At 36.7% G+C, this 21,843-nt stretch overlaps 1 protein-coding gene across 1 annotated transcript; it reads right to left on the bottom strand.

Annotated features, from left to right (window-relative positions):
• Positions 1-213: 213 nt before the first annotated feature.
• On the bottom strand, positions 214-20,504 carry LOC126474912 (mushroom body large-type Kenyon cell-specific protein 1). Its single transcript, XM_050102408.1, has 4 exons — positions 20,409-20,504; positions 18,132-18,301; positions 16,840-17,369; positions 214-10,553 (listed from the first exon to the last, which is right to left on the bottom strand). The coding sequence occupies exons 1-4, from the start codon at positions 20,500-20,502 to the stop codon at positions 7,973-7,975; spliced, it is 3,375 nt and encodes a 1,124-aa protein (XP_049958365.1). The 5' UTR covers positions 20,503-20,504; the 3' UTR covers positions 214-7,972.
• Positions 20,505-21,843: the final 1,339 nt, after the last annotated feature.

The following is a 21,843-nucleotide window of genomic DNA, read 5'->3' as shown; positions in this document are numbered from 1 at the left end:
CTCTCTCTCTCTCACACACACACACACACACACACACACACACACAGAGAGAGAGAGAGAGAGAGAGAGAGAGAGAAATATGGATAAGTATACTCCCTCTCTCTCTCTCTCTCTCTCTCTCTCTCTTTCTCTTTCTAGAGGACTGATCCTCAAAGGGTGTGCTAAAGGATATTTTACCAACTATTTCATACAGAAAGAAATAATGACAATTCTTTGACAGTAATAAATACTGGTTTACTCCAAATTTGCAATATAAATATACAATATGTTTTAGTCTCTGAAAATAACACTTCCCACTGACATTATCCAAACAGCATTTTTGGTCTTCTGTAACACCAATGAATGGCAACTTATCATTTCTTATGACAAACACTTGGCATAAATGAAGTTCAATATTTATTTGACAAATATTTATATAGATTTCACAAGGCAAGCAGAACAACCTAGTAACCTCTCTACATCACACCAAATACACTTTACCACTTATTTTGCTCATAAAAATCAGTTGAATCATTACTTTCAGATCAGTTGGTAAAAAAGTAAACAAAATGTAGGAAATGCATATTGAGAATACTGTGCACACATAGAAAGCAGTATGGAAACACCATCTGCAAGTGAGACATATTGTCAAATACGGATTCTTGACACACTAATAGCAAAATGTGAAACAGATAGAAGTTACATTATTGGAAAGTGTTAAGTTATGATCTACAAAAATCAGGAAATGTGTATGTTCACTGTGAGTACTGTTTAAATTAAGCTGCAACATGTAGTAATAACATTATATAATTCACGTCTTAATTTTTTGGTCCCATAATGGAAACATTTACTTTGGAGGAAAGACAGATAACACAGACTTTGTTGCAATTTTTCTATAACAGTTCAAAAAACAAATGCAATTAAGGGAATTTACCAGTCATCAAAAGCTAAGCTGTGTACAGGTACACATAATTTCTACTGCTCAGGTAACACAGTGTAAGTTTTACCAAGCAGAACTGAAACACAGAAAACTGTAATAAAAAAGTCCATCCGTAACATAGCACACCACAAAAAAGAATTACTGGCATAACAATCAGTCTTAAAATAGTTTGAAATATCTTTCACATTAAAATGTCATGTCATGGCATGTCAATAATATCTCTTACATTTTTCTTTTTCAAGAAACAACTGATTCTTATCACTGAATCTGAAAACAGTGCAATACATCTATCATTACAGTTATTGGCAGCAATGTAATTAGGGCCTATGTGATAAATCAATCACGAAAACAGAGCCAGAAACATGTGACACATAATCTTTTGTTTTATGTTAAAAATCACATAAGTTTTATGTAAGTTTCAATGTGTAGAGAGAGAGAGAGAGAGATCATGCTTACTCTGGATTATAGAAACCAGATTCACATTTTTCCCTAAGAGAGATGCATTTACCACAAGAATAAGTTTAAAGAGCAGTTTTGTTTCACTTTACGTTATGGCCTATAATTTTCAACTTTTATGTTGAAAACAAATGTGCTTAAAGTGTTTTATTACATTTCTATGTAAAATTATACAGATGCCACATACTTGTCTTGTTTAATGTTTTCTTCACCTTTTTTAACTGTGTTGTTAGTTTGTCATAGGTCCTCAAAATACATGAACTTTGAATTAAAGGCAATGATAAAAGAGAGTATAGGCAATGGAAGATGTGCACTGTTCATTCTATCAGATACTTTTAAAATTATTCGTTGAGTCTAAGATGACATTGGGAATGTACACCATATTTCTTTCCCCCATAGAACTGTATTCAGCTTGTCTCGAAAGATTCACATGGCAGAAGTTGTGACATAATACATCGATTAGCTTACATAACCTCAGTCAAATCTTGTAAGACTTAATATTGTAAGGATGACAAATGCATTGTTACTGCACATTCACAGAACAGTCACTACCAATATGAATTTTGGAGGAAGTACAACAATTTGACCAGCACTATGTATCACTGATAATTTTAAGAGGTCATATAGAGTAATGGAAAATGATTGGGGTTTTGTATGAGTTTTACATTAAGAGTACTGTAAGCTGCAAAGATCATCATCCTGCAAATGTGGAACAGCATTGTAATTGAAAACATACAGAAAGACACAGGAGGAAGAAAAAGCAACAAAACTTGAGACATATTGAGAATAATGTCTATGGTGAACAATGTGCAGGGTTATTTTTATTATTACATGTATCATCCTGATTTTTTTTTTTTTTTTTTTTTTTTTTTTTGTGAATGAGTATATTTCAGTTTGCCATAACACAACAGTCAGATTAATCATGAAATATTGTCATCTATTTCTGGGGCTGAAACAAGTTAGGTATGTATGGCATTACTGTACATTCAGTGAAGTTGCACGATGGAATCACGCAGATATTTAACTTGCAGATAATGTAAGCAAGAGGGATTTAAATCTCATTAATTCTGTAGAGTGATGACTCCGTAACCCTCCTCCTCAGTAAATGTGCTGAGCTGTCTGGAGAAAATTGTGACTAGACATCCAAAGAAAAGTCCCTGCTCAATGTTTTACACTATCAATACCTCAAAAATGCAAGACCTGCATCTGAATGTTCAGCTACATAATAAGTATGAACCCTTCCCAAAATAAAACTCTTTACACACAGCCTTACTTTCATTTGCAAAACACTGCTTTACAGTAATTTTTACATCAGGATAATGCTCATGTATCAAGTTACAGTAGAATGTTAATTACATCAAATTCTTCATCTTTTTGCTTTCACCAGAGGTCTTAATTTAAAATTGCAAAGTAAAGGGAATTTGCTTTCTAACAAATATTTTTATAAAGGAAAATATTTGTATACTCAAATTTACTGTACGTTTTCCAGATCTCTTTGTCATAGACAAGCAACAGTGCTTTGTTTGTATTGCATTCCATACACTACTGTATTATAAGCACTGTTGGTGCCTTCCACTTTTACACTGTATCAAGTATTCAACACAGGTAGTGTTTTAATAAGTGTGTAATTACAACAATCAGTTTGTGATCATTGACACTTCACTTCTCTTCATCTAGAGGTTTCCTGTAGTTATCACATTCTAAATTTAAGCAGCACTAAAAATTTTTCATTAATTTGATGGCTTGCTGCTAGTATGCACAGATTTAATGAATAAATAATTTGGTGTGATTGTTTGTGCTCATTTGAGAGTGAAGTTTTCTTTTTCCAAAATAGAATAACATAAAAAAACATCAACTACTGTGTTCAGTGAAACTCTGTAACATTTACTGATAGTGAATGAACATGTATTTTGAATTAAAAATCATTTAAATTTTTTCTGTACAACATACAACTAGCCAGTGAATGAACATAATACTTACACATATTAATTAACAAGTACTATATTTTGAATGTGATGCAACCACTGTCTGTTAATGACACCTTTCACACGTGTATAGGCAATAGAGCCACAGGTAACAGTCATACTTTTCTTTTCCTTTTCTTTCTGCTGGACGACTGTAAGGTGGAATTTTGATTTAAATATTTCTTTTATGTGAAAACTTGTGTTCTAATAACCCTTGTTTATCATTGCTTTAATCCACCATTTCAGTATGAGAGGACAGTTTGAGTATTCATGAGAATGTAAAGCCTAACTTTTTCTCAAAAGATTGGAATAGTATACAAACAACACAGTTAATTTGCACAGCATCATAAAATATCAGATGGGTAATTGTACTGAAAGTTTATGTGCAACAAATGTGTGCACTGATAACATTTATTTGATTTTGTTCACTTTGAACTAATCATATGTAAGTGAAATAACTATAATTAAATGCACATGAATTACATAAAACATCTCCAAAGAATAGCAGAAGGAAGTTTAAAAACAGTTTTTAAACCATAAGATGCAAATATGTGGCTGTTGTACTTTTCGTAAAATAATGTTTCTTGTACATAATGTAATGTTGCACTCAGTACATGTATGACTTGATTTTAATGCAATATTGATACATTTGCTTAGGTACCAGGTTTTGAATGTTGCTGATTGGTAAATAATGTTCATAACTGTTGAAATAAAAATATAATTTTGTGTGTGTGTGTGTGTGTGTGTGTGTGTGTGTGTGTGTGTGTGTGTGTGTGTGGAAATAACATATGAGAGCAAACAGTTCTTAAAATCTAACATTAAAACAGAACTAGTCCCAACAGCAGCTAATTGCTTACATACTCTTACTGTAAACTGTAGTAATATCTGTGTACATACTAATAAAATATTACAATAATAGCAGTAGTAAAATGACACGTGATCATATGGAAATTTGTGGTACTGTTGGAGCTGCTGTTCTGGATATTACAGTAATTCTCTGTACAAAATTCAACAAATGTGTAAGCATTGTCATTCAAGACAACACATTGTATGTCCATTACCATAACAGGAAAAATGTCACAAACACATACAGCACACAATAATGGATGCTTAGTTAAATGCAGACAATATGAATGTACATATATACAGCTGAATATGGTGAACTCAGGTAGTAAAACTACAAAGTGAACAGTTGCTTTCCTGTGGTATTACCTGTCTACTGTATGATACATAAGTGAAATACAAGCATTTTATCCTCACAGCAAGTAAGGGAAAGGCATGTATAAAAATCAGTCACAGTTTACAGAAACTACATATGTATAACCATTAAATTTATATAGAGTATTCTGGTGCATGCTAACTTCACAGAGTCAGGTAGCAGCACTGAGTATGTGGGGAGCAGACCTTTAGCATGTTAACAGATTGCTTAAAAGTGCCATAAATGTATTAAATACCTATTGAACCTCAGTGTTGAACAGATACATGATTCCATGCATTGATAACTTTACTTAACAACATAGTGTTTGCACCATTTGTAAAAATTTGTACAGAGTTAAACAAAACAAAGACAATGCAATTTTAAAATAACTAACATGAATTCTAGGGGAGGCATTAACAATGAAGTGCTTTCTGTTTGGTTTTTTCATACACATAATCATTCTGCGAGGGGGAGTGTCACTGAAACATTCTCTCGAGAAGACTGCCAGTATTACAACTACCATGTATCAATTTCAGTGTACTTGGAATGTACATATGGAAAATATTCCAAAATATTCCACAAATATATTTCTATATATCACAGCCGTACACAATTTTTCTACAATGATTACTTTTCTTCTTCAGTTAAAACAAATACATCAGCAGACCGCAGGTATGTCATAGCTGCTGTTGAACTCCTACCACTGTACTTAATGCGTTCCAAAATTTTCTGACTTTATTTAAGTTACAGAAAGAATTTCAGTGAGTAAACAAAAATTTACGTCTGCACATCACACAAAATGGTAAAAATAATTTCTTCTTCTTAAATAATAACTTTTGACAACTTTTGTTTGTGTATATTATGATAATAAAATATATTAATGTTTCACGCAAACATTTTTTGTGTCATTCATTTAAATTCTAAATATATTTTTGGGAAAAATATCACAATAGCAACACAAAAAGTTAAAAAGAAAAATTTCTGTACACCATATTCATGAAAAATTATATGTATATATATATATATTTATATATATTTGTGTATAACAAAATCAAACTTAAACAGTTCTTGGCATTGCACTATAGGCTGCAACTTCACTTTCTCTTTTAATCATTCACACAAAATTACAGCGAGAATAAGTTCACCTTACACATATACACATACATTAAAAAAATCATCTGGAACATCTCTAGAATGCTCATCAGCATATTTATAATATTCATTTACTATAATAAAGCTTAATGGGAAGCTCAGCTTCCATCTGATATATTATTACTTTGAAACATACAGAACATCATGCTGATGAAAATTCATTTAACTGTCTCTTTTTATCTTCACGGCACTTTTTCTTCATTACTGGTTTGAGATCACATCACATTCAATTTAGGGGAAAATTTTCTGGTACATGTTCGGCTGGAATGTACGCATTCTGATTCTCCAATAAAAGCTTGCGAAGTAATTTTTTTTTTTTTTTCCTATGGAATGTAAGACTACTGAAAATCATTCCCCAAAAATGTGGTTACAGATCTGGACTAAGGACTTGGCGTCCTGTCACCAACATGCTCCTCTATGCTAGGCATTAAAGGAATTGACAACTCTAACATTTACACACTGAAAATATAAATATTGTCTAAATGGAAAAACTCAGACTATTAAACACACTGGAAAAAGTTTGTCTGTAACTGTGCCAGACATTCACCGACTGCAAAGAGTAAAATTGGAAGCAAAGCAAGAACACAATTATGTCATCCTGATGGATGACAACAATGTATATGCTCAAACTTATGTAAGGACATGAAATACATTTACCCAGTTCCCGAAGTAAATGCAACATGAAGTTCATGTTTACTTAATGTATCCAAAACATGTGACTGGTGTACTTATGATTTCACCCTGTATTTAAAAAATCTTATCAACTGTCCACTTTCCTGTGTCAAATATCCCACTAATTAATGCAGAATGGTTATACAAGAAATGACCTGTGGTCGAATTCCAATTGCTTAACACTGTCACTGATTACATCCCTCACATTTGTTTCATCATTTCTGCCTCCATTTACTTTGTAATTTAATGCCATATACTCAAACATGTATAAATTGTAAATATATATGTATGGTACAATGTGTATAAGTTCATACCATCTCTAATTGCACTTCAATTATCAAACAAAATTCAAGTTTCTTTTATCAATATATAAACTAGTCTAGTATATATATAAGATATTGATAGAGAAAATATACATTCAAAATTTGGCTTCATCACAGACAAGTAAAATTCTTGGAGAGCCCCAAGACATCTTTAAAAAATTTTTCCTTAATATTTAAATTTCTGAACATCAAAGCACCTGTCTGAAGGATAAGACAGATACCAGGATCATCTGTTATCAACAGTATAAGCACAGACAGAAGACACACTGGTTACATACAGTGATATAAGCAAAATGACAATGCACGCAATGACAGAAAAATTGTTGGAACAAATGACTCAAAAGCACATCACAGAATTTACAACAGTGAAAGTGATATTTTAAGTACCCAGCACACCAGACTATGACTATAATTTCATTCGTTTGAGGAAAAAGATATTAAAAAGGGAACTGACCATCACATGTCTGTACTGTACCAATAATCTTACATTTGCTGTTATGAAAATAATGGGACACTTGGAATTGTGAAAATCGAAATGACAACAAATATGACAGAATTATGAAATAATTCTGAGTGACATAAAACAATGATGATAGAAAAGGAAGTATGAATGCACTGACATTACTAACACTAGCATATTAATTTTTTTCTAACCAACATTCAGTGTAAATAATGAAAAATATAAAGAATTTGACAATAGTTACATGAGACTTTGAAGATTCTTTGGACAAATGGGAATGAATTTTAATTGCTCTGATAAATATCTTGGGAAAACTCCAGAACATTTTGGTTATATTAAAATATATATATATATATGTTTAAAAAGTCTCCACAAATTTATACACCTACATTTTTAAATAAGTTACATTCAGATTACCAACTCTACCTACTGTAAAAGAAGGACAAATAATTGATGAAATCTGATAAATATAAGGGCATGTGTTCCACATTAGCTTTGGCAACATTTGGATTGTCGACCTCACAGTAGCAGGAAAAGTAGTCGCACATCAGTATGTTGAAGAAAGAATGTTATGAAATGCCAGTGACACACTCAGGGCAGATAATATTAAGTTTGCAAATACCTCATATTTAAAAATTGAATTCTTTTGCTTTCCTAAAATAAAGAAGAAATACAGTCAGTATCATTAGTGTTAAACACCTACAAAATCAGTACAGCAAGGTGATTAAAATAAGATACACCTTAACAATATACATAATAAAATCTCTTGCATTCACATTAAATTTTTGACATGTTATGAAATAGTAGCTAAGAAATGCATCAGTCTCTCTATGAGTTGACCGTCATTGATTTGGTATCCTCAGTTTGTTCTGAATCCTCATTGCCTTCTTCTTTAGGGAGTAAGTCTTTGGCAGCTTCAATATCACCAAGTATTTTTACAGTTTTACTATCACAGGCACTTTCATCAGTTGGATTATGAACATGTTCTTTATGAAATTCACTTGAATCTTTAGTAAATAATTCAGAACTATCTTCAGTTGGTGTCACACAGTGCACCCCTGACAGTGGCAAAACACTGTCCTTGCTATGTTTTTCATCTGAAACTGAAGTAACATGTTCACTATCTATTCTACAGTCATGTTCTGGCAGGCCACTGGATGAATTTGATAGACAAACTACAGGCTCTGCAGGAGAAGCAGATTCTAAGGGCTTGTCCTGGATGACACTTTCTTGCTTTACAGGTTCTTCATCTGAGCTATTTACACTGGTACTGCAATCTTTTATACTAAAAGGTGTTGGAGCTTTGGGCAGAGGAGTGACACAACTGTTACGACAAAGCTGGTCAATGAGTGCTTTGTTAGACATTTTTCCGCTATTTCCCACACCTGTACTGCCTTCTTTGGGTGAGGATGATGGCAAACCCATCTCAAGACTTGAACGAATTATACCATCAAGAAAATTACCATTAGCTCCTGTTCCATCATACAAAGATGCTGCCATCTCTCGTGCAGTCTTCCCAAGAGGAGGAACTACTGAAGACGGGCTTGTTCGTGGTGCAGTCCTAGTTTCATCTTGTAGCCTGTGTATCATTTGTGGTGCAAAGAAATGTTCAGGATTTGGAGGAAAGCTACCAGCAGGAGTGGCAAAATCTGGAACTGGTAAGGCATGAAATGGACCAGGCCAAAATGGAAAGGCTGTTGTAACATTAGCATATGCAGCAAGAGATAAACTGGGATCAAACAAGGGTGGTATTTTCAGACCATTTGGTGCACCAGGTAATGGAGCAGGTGAATTAAAGGCAGTCTTGGGAGGTTTAGGCAAAGTTTTAAGTTTATCATTTGCCAGTGCTGATGAGGTCGTTGCTGTGCTCCTTGGAATTGAAGTTACAGATTCATCTTTCCTTTTAACTTCATCAGACTGTTGTTGCTTGGGCTCCCTCTTCCGAGGTCTCATCAAATGTCTCTCTTTGACCTTGTATTCTAATGTTGAATGTGGAACACCATAATATGATCCTGCCCTATGGACACTCATTTCACCCCTCTGCACTGCTCTAACAGCTTCCACCAAACTATCACGGTCATAATTACGGTATTTTCCACGTTTTGGCCGGGTTCCTTTGCCAGTAGAATTTGATGAAGCTTTTCCACCTGCAGGGGATGTCTTGTTTTTATCATCAACATTAGTGTTGTTATTGTTATTGTGTTTTATAGTGCACGATGTGATATTTGTATTTAATGGAGGAGTAAAACGACCTCTCTTAAATGGGGGTGGCTCATCTGCTGATAATAAGAGCTTTTGTGACATTGGAAGATCAGTCGGTTGAAACTTCTGACTAATGCTTTTGGCTATAACATCACGTAAACTGACCCCAATCCCTTTTCCTACAAGGTTAGATGCTGGTGGTGAACAAGACTCATTACTGTTGTTACTGCTGCTGTTCAATACATGACTAGATTCCTGGCCAGGAAATGCAGGAACTCCAACAGTCTGGAATGGAATTTCACTAGAAGGCAAACTTCCACTTCCTCGAGTAGCCACACCATTTTTCGTAGTTGGTTTAAAGGACGGAATTCTCAGTATCACATTTGGTGGTGTGGCAACTCTAGAAGTGGAAGCTGTTGCATCTGTGTCAGATGATTCGTCTGCTTCCCCAACTTTTGTTGTAGCTTTCAAAGGGTCTGTTTGAGATGATGCAGATGGAACTCTCGGTGGCCCAGCACTGTTGTCGCTATCACCTAACTTCTGTATCTCATCACCTGAAGCACCATTCAATGTTACATTTGTATTTGCTTCCAAACTATTGGCACTACCTAGCTTCTTTATCTGCTGTTGCTGCTCTTCTGCCATCATGCGGCGGACAAGTTCGGGGAGAAGAGGGGAAGAAAATTTTGGGAGTGTACCTCCACTTTCAGCATGGCAAGGATCTTGAGCACTTCCAGCTATCAGAAGCTGGGAGATGTAAGGTCCCAATGCACTCTGTTCTAGACCATGCCAAAGTTCACTAGACTGTGGGAACACTGGGGAAGATGCTGACTCACTTGCTTCACGATTGTGTCCTGCAGAAACTTCCTCCAGAAGAACTCTAAGAGCATCCCCATCTAGCACAGATAATCGCAGAAGATCATCAACAGAAAGAAGAGGACGACTTAAAGCACGTTCAACTTCCTTCTCATCCTCAGCGCCAGATAGGTCTCTTTCCTCTACTGTAGGAACCACTAAGTGTGCGTCACGTTCACGCTCCATAGCCAACTTGTACACTTTGTTCCGAAGTGTGGAGCGTGGTATACCATAAATAACAGCTGCACGCCGAGTTCCTAATTTTCCACTCTGGATATCTCTCAGAGCAGCCTGAAGCTCTTCTTCTGTGTATGTCCTTCGACCTGCCACTGCACTCATTCTTGGTTTCGCCCTGTATTGAAAATAACAATAACATGTATCAGTTATGATCTGAATTTAAACCACAACAATTATTTTAATATCAAAACTTATGAGTCAGTTGTATGATATTCTTTTACTGTTAGATATATAAGTCATGAGGATATTCGCATGATGTGTGCAGTAGGTATAGTCCTATTACATACCTGTTATTCACAACAGAACATTGCCCTGTATATAGTGTTCAATTAGGAACTAATTAGCATGATATATGCATCCTGAGACTTCAGTGTCAAACGCAATAAAACAGACTATAACAACACTATTATTGATGCTTGAGTGTCAATCATGCTTGAAAACAGACTATAACAGCACTGCTCAATCTCTCAACAGCAACACTATTTAAATAGCCACAAATGATAGCAACTCACTGCTCAGCAGTAAAAACATGAGTTATAATAATAGTGCCAATAGTTAAACAGTTTCATATGGTGGTGAATTCTCAAAAACTTACTGTTTTTAACTAAACATTATTGAACTCATTTACTGTCTCCTAACATCATCTGCCTTCAGCCTCACAACAGGTGAGTCCCTCTTATACTGGGATGTGAATGACCTACCCTTACTTTTCATTCTTTCCAAACCTATCCCACTTTTGCCCCTGAGGAAGGAATTATTAGTTCCAAAAGTTAAAATACTTTCTTGTACTAATAATTTTGTCTCCTGAAGGTAAGTGATAGTCGGTCATTCTGTCTTACTACACTATAAAATTGTATGTGGTTTCCAAAGGAAAAAAATTTAGCAACAACAAAATGAAGTGTTCCGCCTTGCACATTGAATGATTTATTAATTTTTCCTATCCACACTCAAGAAAGAAAACTATACTACATAGTTTTTGGAAACACTATAAGAACGATTTATGTTACTGAGTAGTTGAGTCAAATCAACTTCAGTGTGAGGAAAGTGTCTACTGCTTGATAAAATGTATGTGTCTCTTCAATTTGGAACTGTTAAACAACTGTGCCTTGTAAAGGACACACCAAAAGTAAGCATGAAATACATGTTTTTACTATTTATATAGACATTGGTTTAATGAAATAAAAGTTTTGAAGTGATGTTACAGATAAAATCCAGTTTGAAATGCTGTATAAGATTGTAACACAAGTAATAACAGAAAAAAATTGAAATGCCAATAATTTTTATGGTCTTGTTAAATATATTTACTTTGTAAATAAATGAACTCAAAAGAATAACAGTATTGTAACAAGAAGTGTAGGCCAAGTTTAGAGGTGGTCTACAGTTTCTACTTCCACACAAAACCAAATATTTAAATTTATTTTATTAAAGAAAAAAAGGGAATCCTAAGAATAACATTTAAATTATTTTAGTACAAGTGCAAATATATTTGTGGACAAATTAATCATGTCTAAATCAAGACAGAAAAAATACTATCTGAAACATATTATATCATATCATTCTCCTTGCATACTGACTACAGCACTACCTTATATCCATGCAAAAAATGAAAAGTAGCAATGAATAAAGAAAATCAAATCGTAATAATAGTAATGTGGCAGAGTGGCTGACCAGCAGGCATCCTTGTCTTCAGGAAGCATAATTCCTGTGCTGCTGACTGACATATTTAAAGGGGAAAAAACTGATCCTTGGTTTCAGGACTATTTGATCCATCCTCAGGAAAGAAATAATATTTCTGACAACTTGGACTAGTTGCATCTGTCAGCAGTATTTGAATTTTGACTCTTGAAGGTAAGTAGTTGCCAGTCATTCTGTCTTGTAATTTTAAAGTTTCCAAAAGTGAATTTGCTTTTTGATACAACTGTTATTAACAAATGCACAACAAATGCAATGTGATGCCTCATGTAAAGAATACACTTTAGTGCTGATAGCTACACCATGAACAGTCAGCTGAGGACCTGTCAATGATACTGATAGAGGCAAGTAAGTATATACACTTTCGTACTGGTCAGGGGAAAAGTACATGCGTCAGAAATGACAGAGGACCATGCAATCAGAAATGATGGAGGACCTTGGAAATTTTTACTCAAAATATAAGCTCAGTATAATTTCCAGAATGGTGGAAATTTATGAGACAACAATGAGAATAGTACATACATCACATCAATTGCCAAGTACAGGAACAGTAGTACTGATAAAAATTATATTAATCTTATGTTTAGTAATGGAAGGAAAAATACAAAAGCATCAACATCCTCCACAGTACTTGCAACTCTGAACAAACTCATTGTACCTCCCCTTACGGTGTCAAATGTTTGAAATTCTGATAAAAATGGTCACGATACATAGAACGAAGGTAAAAGCCAAATGAGTTGCTGAACAGGGAAAATAAGGAAGATGCACAAGGACGACAACAACAAAAGTTCTGTTTTTCACAAAGCAATAACACATACAATGTTTATTAATAAAAATGGTGACTAAATGACAGTCTTCTTCATAATAGTCACCATGGCCACAAATCTAGTAAATGGATGCTGCATATTTCCACCTAGGCTATATTTATTTAGATTACTTCTTGATTCCACATTTAGTTTTGGCTTTCTAGCTTGTTATTGAGGGTTGATGAACTGTAAATCAAAATGAACCAGAGCACATCAAGTGAATATGCTGCCATTTCCATGTATGGCACATTTTCCTAGCTAAAAGCTTGATAAAGGCTTAAAAACCTGGAACTAACTGTGGAATGAAGAACATAAATACAGCCTACATGGAAAAATGCCATCTTCATTTTATAATGAGTAGGGTTCTACAGATATTTGAATCACAATAATTTGAAATTTTGCATGTTGTCCATCCAGGAATTTCAATTGTTGCTATAATTTGAAATAAAGGAAGTCATGAAACCAAACACTGCATGAACTTGCTGTTATGAAAGGTTTAAAAATCAGGAAATTTCATATTTCTGTAGTTATTCATAATTATGATTTACATTTTTAACTTCATGACTTATACATGCATCTAATGCAGTATCTGAAATCTTACAATATTTATTGTATCAAAAGGAAACTTCACTTGAAAACTCTAATATGACAAAACAATAGTTTTTTTTCTGGGAAGTGAGAAAAATAATTAGCAGAAATGAATGTCAAAAAAACTGAAATTCTAGACAGGTCACCTTTTGAAACAAGATTAGGAAGTCTGGGAGTTTTCAGGAAAAGGTCAGAAAGTACATTGCTGCATGGACAGAAAAAAAAGAACACAGTGAAAGAATCAAGAAATATTGGGAAGACTTAAAATCAAGAAAAAGACAGAACAAAGAGGCAGTTTACTTTATGCAGCCCACAGTTTACTGAAACCAATGAAAGAAGAAGAAGATAAGGAAATAGGATGGCTGGCGAGGGATCCTGCTTACCTTCAGGATGAGAAATTGCGAGTACTGTCTTAAGAGAAATAAAAGTACAATAAACTAGCCTAGCTTTTGGAAAGTTTTTTTGCATTTTTATATATATACAACACAGCACTTAGAGTTTAACCTTCAGAAGTACTGGTCATACATTTTACAGTCTTGATCACGACATCAAATCAGAAAAGCAAGACCTGTAATTATACCACTCACAAATTACAGAGCTGGTATTCAAATGATACAAACAATGTCAAGAATGTAAGGAAGTACAGTCCTTCTAGCATGTCAGTGTGTGTAACAAAGGAAACATTGTGTGATACCTTTGCTCATAGCCGGCCGGGGTGGCCGTGCGGTTCTAGGCACTACAGTCTGGACCCGCGCGACCGCTACGGTCACAGGTTCGAATCCTGCTTCGGGCATGGATGTGTGTGATGTCCTTACGTTACTTAGGTTTAAGTAGTTCTAAGTTCTAGGGGACTGATGACCTTAGAAGTTAAGTCCCATAGTGCTCAGGGCCATTTTGAACCTTTGCTCATAAAATATTTGTAGCCATTTTGCATATATTACCAAAGAAAGCAATTGTCATTAGTTCCTTAATATACATTTTTTTCAGTTGCTCAGTAGAATGTCTAAATATGTGAAAAACATGGTGTCTTCATGGTGACCGATCACTAATTAAGGATACGTTACTAAATTTGTACTGTTGTACTCAGAAGAGACTCTTCAGCCCAAAGATATTTTGAGTGATTTGAGCATAGAACACAAACAATTTGACCAGTGTTTGAAGGCACTCCATATATGTTTTTTCCCTGTGACTGTGACTTCACATTTTAAACTGAAATTGTTAACTGCAGTACACCTATATGCTGCCACTGCCACTGCCACAATAAGTTACATAAAAAATTCCACCAGGACAAAGGGGTATGAGCTTAGAAATCGCAGTGTTGTGCATTAGAATGATTATTAACAAATGTTATCTGATGCCTGGAAATGTATTTAATTCATTTGTTTTTGACATTTATGGGATTTAAAGTAAAGTAATACATGACCTAATTCTTAGAATGCAAAACAAAGAAATGGATAAAACCACAAAATACTCATACAAATGTTGGTTTCTTCACTGATGTCAAAGAGGAAAGAAATTTTTAAGAATCAAATGAAAATAATATAAATACAACATGTGAGCAACATCAGACAGTGAGTTGTTATGGGGCAAATGAAACAAATTTTCTGGGGGCAAATAACACAAATAAAAATTTAAGTTTGAAAATTTGAGGAAAACTAAAATATGTAATAGTGATCGAAACCATAAAATATGTTCGTGTAAGTGAATTAGTTTTATTTCACTGCTGGGAGAATCAATGGGGAAGGAACATACTAGGGAATGCAAATTTCACTTTTACAAAATGAACCAATAATTGAAAAAGAAACTGAAAATAGCAGTGTTGTTGGGCAATATGCTTGATTTTGTCAAATGGCTCTGAGCACTATGGGACTCAACATTGATTTTGTCCAGATCAAATTATGGATAATCACATCATATTTTAGGAAATGTTGATTACTTGCCAGAACTTAACAATGGAGGAAGAATTGTAAATATCTGTTCATATTTTACTGAGGTGGTTGAGGAACAGCAAACTATATCAATGTTTTTTTTTTCTTCTTTTTTTTATATTTTGTCCCACTTAACTGAAAGAGAGATCAATTAAAACTCTTGGTCACATAGAACTGTATGGCATAGTAAATTGAGTGAAGACAGGAGACAAATACCTACAGGCTTGATAAGGAAGTATTTTCTAGTTTGTATATTTGATTCCTTTTTTTAACATACCAAACAGCAATGTTTACTGTTCATGAACAAATGTGTTATCCCATATTTTTCTACTTAATTAATTGCTTCTGTTGCTGTGGGGCTTATTACAATTTTAGATCATTTACTGTTTACTACTACAGACATTTTCTGAGTATTAAGAGAACCAGACTGGTGACAGTATCATTTTCTTCATTTACATCACTACCACTGTCATCATGGAACTACTGTTGCTCAGGTTGCCACAGAACATTTCCACTGTCACACCCTAAACACAGGGCTAAAAAACTGCTTCATTTAGTTAATACTAAACACAGTATTAGCACCCTTGCAAGAGCTATTAATTTGGTGCACATCAGATAGTTTCATAAGCAGTGACTACTTTAGTTTTGGCCACTTCCATAAACTACTGTAGCACAGAGTTTACAGCTAAATGCAAACTTAAATTCCTATACCTTGGAGTAACTGATGAAACTTCCTTTCAGATCGATGTACTGTTCTCGCTAAAATGAGGCAAATGTAGCAACAAAAAATGCAAACACAGACAGCAAACCTGTTATTTCACAACTTTCTACGTCTTTGTCTATATTCTTATGAAGAAATACCTTCAAAGGTTCTAAAAACTGAAAATTAAGTAACCTCCACTCCCACATTTCAACATCCTATGGACCCTTCTAGCTATAGTTATTTATCCTGCAAGTATGTCTTCCTCTTCCTTCTCTCCTCAGATTTAACATGACATTCAAAACATATGCAGAAAACTGCTAATTTTGTTGTGATTTTGACACTATGCTACCTTGATTTTTTAAAATCTGTAAAGAACGGGAATGAATTCAAGTAACATACAAGTTGCTGTTAAATTTGTTCTGTACAATATTAGTCCTAAGCTTTATACCTAATCTGAATGGCAAAACTGATATGGACCACCATATTTATTACTCTTTTATTGGTAATCCAACCAAATGTTCCCATATCCTCGGATCGACTGTGCAGTGGAAAGGTGAATGCAGAACTACATAATATACACTATTCTGATAGACCACAGACCTCAGAATTATAACGATATTAATGAGTTATGAAAGTGTCCGACAACTGTAGAAGTATTTTTAACATACGGATAAGTGCACTTACTTGAATATCTGCTTGCTGTCCAAACTCAGAGTTGCCAATCCCAAAGGCTGAGGCACAGGTGAGGCGCTGGGTGCAGATGCTTCTTCCTTGGCTTTGGCACTCAAGTCCAAAGGCTGCTCACTCGCTGCAGCTGACGGCACCGACAGCGGTGTAGATGCAGGGAGGGATACGACGACGGGTGGAGTTTCCGGTTCAGTCTTTCCTTCCGACTGCACGTTCGGAGCAGGTGCCGTCGGTGACATGTACCACGGAGGGAAGAGTCCCGCAGGTGTTCGATGGCGTGCTACTGCGGGGTAGAGAGAGAGGCCTGCTGGAGGGGTGGTTGCCATTGCGGAGTGCCCCTGGCTCTGGCCCTGTGCGGGTCCCGGGCTGTAGGTCGGGATAGCTGCCAGCGACGCGGCCAGCGATGTGACCGGTTCGAGTGTTGTCATCGCCAGCCTGGGAGGTGAATTGTCTGCTGCTACTGTCGACTGAGTTTCGTGAAAACTGCTGTGGCTGTTGGAACTACTGCAGCTGTCTGACTGTGGACTCTGTCATTGGAAAGCACAGGTTTCTACATTAGCATTATGTTTTAATGAAATTTTTATTTTACACAGCCTAGTTTGATAAAAATATTGATAAATATTTTGTTAAAGAATAACCATTATTGTAGTGACATTTGTCACCCATTGCCTACCAGGTGACATTTGAGCAGAACCAAAAAGTATACAACAAACATCATTTTTAACATACACTATCTAGGCACAAAATGCCTGGAAGGTAATGAGTATATCCTTTGTCTAAAGGTATCTTCATCCTCTATGAACATATTATTAACATGCACTTGTGACTACATTAAGTATTTGCACCAGTACTGGTTCATCTATTATTCTCAATGATGAAAACACAAAATTGTAGAAATATGCAATAAAACCAATTTTTGTACATACACTTCAAATCAAAACTCATAAAAAAACGACTTTATGTAAGAAACCTGTTACTAAAATTACAATAATTAGGGCTAATTATATAAAACGTATTTTAAATTAAATTTTGATTAGGTACCACAAGTTACACAAAAAACCTTGAGTGGGATGGTATATTCACCCTGACCTATAGCGCCCTTAAACTCCAGGTGACTGAATAAAGTCACCAACAATATAAAAAGAAAAAAAAACCGTGGGCAACAGAATGAAAAAATCTGTCTGCAAGACAAACCTTCAAAATAGGTTGAGCAGTTGACATGACATTTTGTATAATATTTTATACATCTGTGTCATGCAATGGCTTGAACGATGACAGTCAATACTCACTGTTGCTGGTCTTAGGAACATCCCACCGTCGCAAAAGCAACATTTGTCTTCAACTTGCCAATCACTGTTGCTGGGTTCTATGTCTGCTTGCGGTCTACTTCTCAAAACTGACTCCTGATAATGTTTCCATTTCCTTCTTCCCATTAACTCCTCCGCTACCCGTTCCAAACCTGGGCAAAAAAAGGAAAAACTTCAGTGTTCACTGAGCGAAAAGAAAAATTCATTATGTGTGTGGCTGGAGGTAGTAACGAAAGTTGGTATTTGGTTTGGCATTTGCTTACATCAAACTTTAAAGGATATTAGGTTCAAATAATGTATTTCTCTGTTCTATGATGTACGCCGTAGATAAAAGCCTTCTATTAAATTTAATGTGATTTCATTTCTGTCGATGTGTAGTAGTTGGTGATGGAAATAAATGCATTAGCAGTCTTTACCTTTTTTCCGACACACATTCAAATGATCGAATCAGTGTAGATGCTAGTTCTCAAATAAGTGACTAACACAAAACAAAAATTTCTGACATCCTTATCGTTTTTGGTGCAAACAGATTATTATTCAGAATCACAATGCGCCTTTTCATACCATACAAACAACAGGAAGTAGTCTGGCAAAACTAAAACTTTATCCAAGAGCTGACATTAGCAATTCACGAAATTTCACGTTATCATTTATGTTACGTAGGATATATGTCATGTATTCCCATCGAAGAAGAGTTTCAATCACAAGTAGTTGTGTGTTACCTGTCTAAAAATTTTATTGGTAACTCTGAACCATCTCACCTGTGCACACAATATCACAGTTTATTTTGCTACGTTTTTTATTATACTTAAAGAGTACGTTATAGCGACAGGAAGCAGCTTTCTCCTCGGTCACTCGCAATACGACTATTCTCGTCTTTATATATTATTCTGTTACAGAAAAAGGATTAAAGCAGTGCCTTTGAAAAGTCCGCCACTGAGTGTTAGAAATCGTTCCACAGTACTTTCACAATTTAATTTGCACCGCAAGAGCTGTGAAATTCTCAGCTTCTTTGTCTATAGCTCGCCAAATTATAGTATTTTTAAAAGACTGCAGTCGGCAGTTTCACCAAGTGTCAAGGAACGGCGACATTGTTGCCATGGACGTAGTCAGAAATTGTTGACTTTCGCTCTACGGACATTCACAAACTTAGTCGCACTGTCAAATCTTCGAAACAGACAAGCAGTATGAAATATACAAGCCAGCGACAAAATATGACACAAATTTCCATAGCGCAGCATTATAATTACGGGAATGAAACCGATGTAGTCGTGATCACTTTCCATTCTTCCAACCAGTATCGTAAACAGAATCTCAAACTGCTCTGAATACCGTGTTAATATACGACGCACTTTAAGGCAACAAAGCACGAATGACCGCATTTCATTTATCGTTTACAATTATTTCGATAAAGTCCTACGATAAAAATTAATCTTTACTGTTCGGACTCGAAGTTTGTGCTCGCATTTCTCTTTTCACAAATGATGCCATACAATTTTGCAAACACGAGTTCTCTTTCTATTAGAAATAATATCACGAGATTTTGAAAACACGCGTTTGCTCACGGAAGCGTTCTGCCGGCGAATGAAAATGCATTTTCGATTGTACTTCTTACCTGTGAGAGGCGCCTGCAACCGCGGCGCATTTCGTGGATGTAGAGCGCAATGTTTCGCACGCTATTTCATTTACCGTGTGTTTTGACGTCGCACAGCTGCTCCATGCAAACAATTATGAGAGCGCAACATCACATCACTATGCATTCACGTCTTCGGTTTGTCACTTGTCGGCTCGGCGTTACCTACTTTTCCATTTTCACCTACTATTTACTCCGCGACTATTGCGGTGGGTCATGGTAAACGCTCAGTTACGTACTAAGTCGATGACAACTAGGCCTCGGCTGTTCTGCGCGCGGGCCTTAACCCCCCATCTCAGCTGATGCTTAATTCGGTTGCACACGCAAACATTAGCGAATATCTGCAAAAAAAGAAAAAAAAAGCGCGTTGTTCTATAGAAAACACTTCCACTCACACGAAGAGCCACGGTTGTAGTGCATCGATGCAGGCGTGTGCGGCGCTACGATGCGAAACACCACACTGTCCGACAGCAGACTGCAGTCGTCACCCTAGCCAAAATACGGAACTGTGTTTTAAGCATTTTTTGGCAACAGGTCGAAAACACGAAGGTTATTCTGCAGATACACAGCACAGAGTAACAGGGAGATGCACCTCCTCTGGAATCTATGACACTTTTGCCACTCACCTACTACGAAAACCATATTCTTCGTCCATCTTTGCAGCTCTTTTTTGATTGCTCGGCGCTCCTGAACACAGCGAGCATAGGAGCACTCCGCCATTTTTGCCTTCACCCTACTTGTGACGTCATGTCTCTCATGACGCAACACGTTGCACCGCCTATTGCCGCGTCTTCGATGCGATCTTTAGCAGAACGTTGGGGGGGAAGGACTGGAGGGAGGGGACGAGCGCTACAGATGGAGGGAGAGAAAGAGAGAGGGAGGGAGATTCGTTCAGCAAAGGAAGAGGGGGAGGGAGTAGTTTCGCAGCGCTGGCTCTCCCCACCACAGCCCGAACTCGCGAGTCCGTACTCGGCGCTCGCTCGTAAAATCGCACACACAACTCGCCCCCCCCCCTCTCTCTCTCTCTCTCTCTCTCTCTCTCTCTCTCTCTCTCTCTCTCTCTTCGATGTCGATGGTGCAGATATTTCTCCCCGATGGCCGAGTGAAGTATAATAAATGGCGAGGAGCACAGTTTCGTAAGACACAGCCACTGGAAAATTTTTTTCGGTGTTTCTGTAGTTTTCGTGTGTTTTTGCTAGGCACTTCGGAGAACTCGCCAGAAAGGCTTCCCACTAGAGCGTCTGTCTTTCTGCCTCGCGTGCTGCCTTTGCCGGCCACCACCTGCTGTCAAAAATACTGTAGGCCCTACCGCGGTGTCCGCCGGCTCTTATGACCTTTCGGGATATAGATCGGCGCGAGCGGGCGCGCCCGAAGCCGTCCGACCAAAACGCAGCGGAAAAAACGAGCGTGTCCCAGCAGAGCGACAGAGGCGCGGCAGGTCGGCAGCGGCTCGCGTCGGCGGCACGGTGCGCACTAACTGGCCGCCTGCCTGCCCCTACTACTGCCTCCCAGGCGGACAGCCCGGAACCGAATGGCAATCCAAACTGACCCTGAAGGTTTTTCTTCTTTTTAAGTTCCCCTTTCTTCCTTTTTTCCCTCCGTGCTTCTTTCTGCAATATTCTCTCCCCAAGCAGGCGTCACACACTTGCATTTCGTAACGCCACGCCTAGACCTGTTTTTATTTTTTTTATTTTTTGCTTTTTCTTGTTTTTTCCTTCTCTCTCTTTCTCTCTCTCTCTCTTTCGAGAAAGAGAGGGGGAGAATGGGGACCTCCGATGTGTCCATCTACCGATCTTACACGCGTTCTCGCCAATCGTAATTTGCAGGATGAGCATACCGGTATTTTCGCAAATAGTTTAATTTACAGAAAAAAATATATGCGAGGTGTCAAAATTACTCGCTTACCTGCGTAATTCCCTAGGACGCTGCTTTTCTTCGGTCCCACTACTGGTGAACATGTGAGTGTGGAATAAAGGAAGTACGATAATTTGTCGCAAAAATGTAGAACGACGAAAGTGACAAAGAGCGGGAGGCGCTGTGTGTCGTTGCTGCTCGTGCTGC

The sequence above is a fragment of the Schistocerca serialis genome, chromosome 4, assembly GCF_023864345.2.
Source record: "Schistocerca serialis cubense isolate TAMUIC-IGC-003099 chromosome 4, iqSchSeri2.2, whole genome shotgun sequence".
NCBI lineage: Eukaryota > Metazoa > Arthropoda > Insecta > Orthoptera > Acrididae > Schistocerca > Schistocerca serialis.
This window is presented reverse-complemented; position numbering and strand designations above follow the sequence as displayed.

What these genes read in the sequence shown, in the direction of transcription:
- LOC126474912 (XM_050102408.1), bottom strand. Translation starts at nt 20,502, where the DNA reads ATGGCGGAGTGCTCCTATGCTCGCTGTGTTCAGGAGCGCCGAGCAATC. An exon ending in TGTTCCTAAGACCAGCAACA is followed by an intron (nt 17,370 to 18,131) that starts GTGAGTATTGAC and finishes TTCCAATGACAG; the next exon opens with AGTCCACAGTCAGACAGCTG. An exon ending in GACAGCAAGCAGATATTCAA is followed by an intron (nt 10,554 to 16,839) that starts GTAAGTGCACTT and finishes TTTTCAATACAG; the next exon opens with GGCGAAACCAAGAATGAGTG.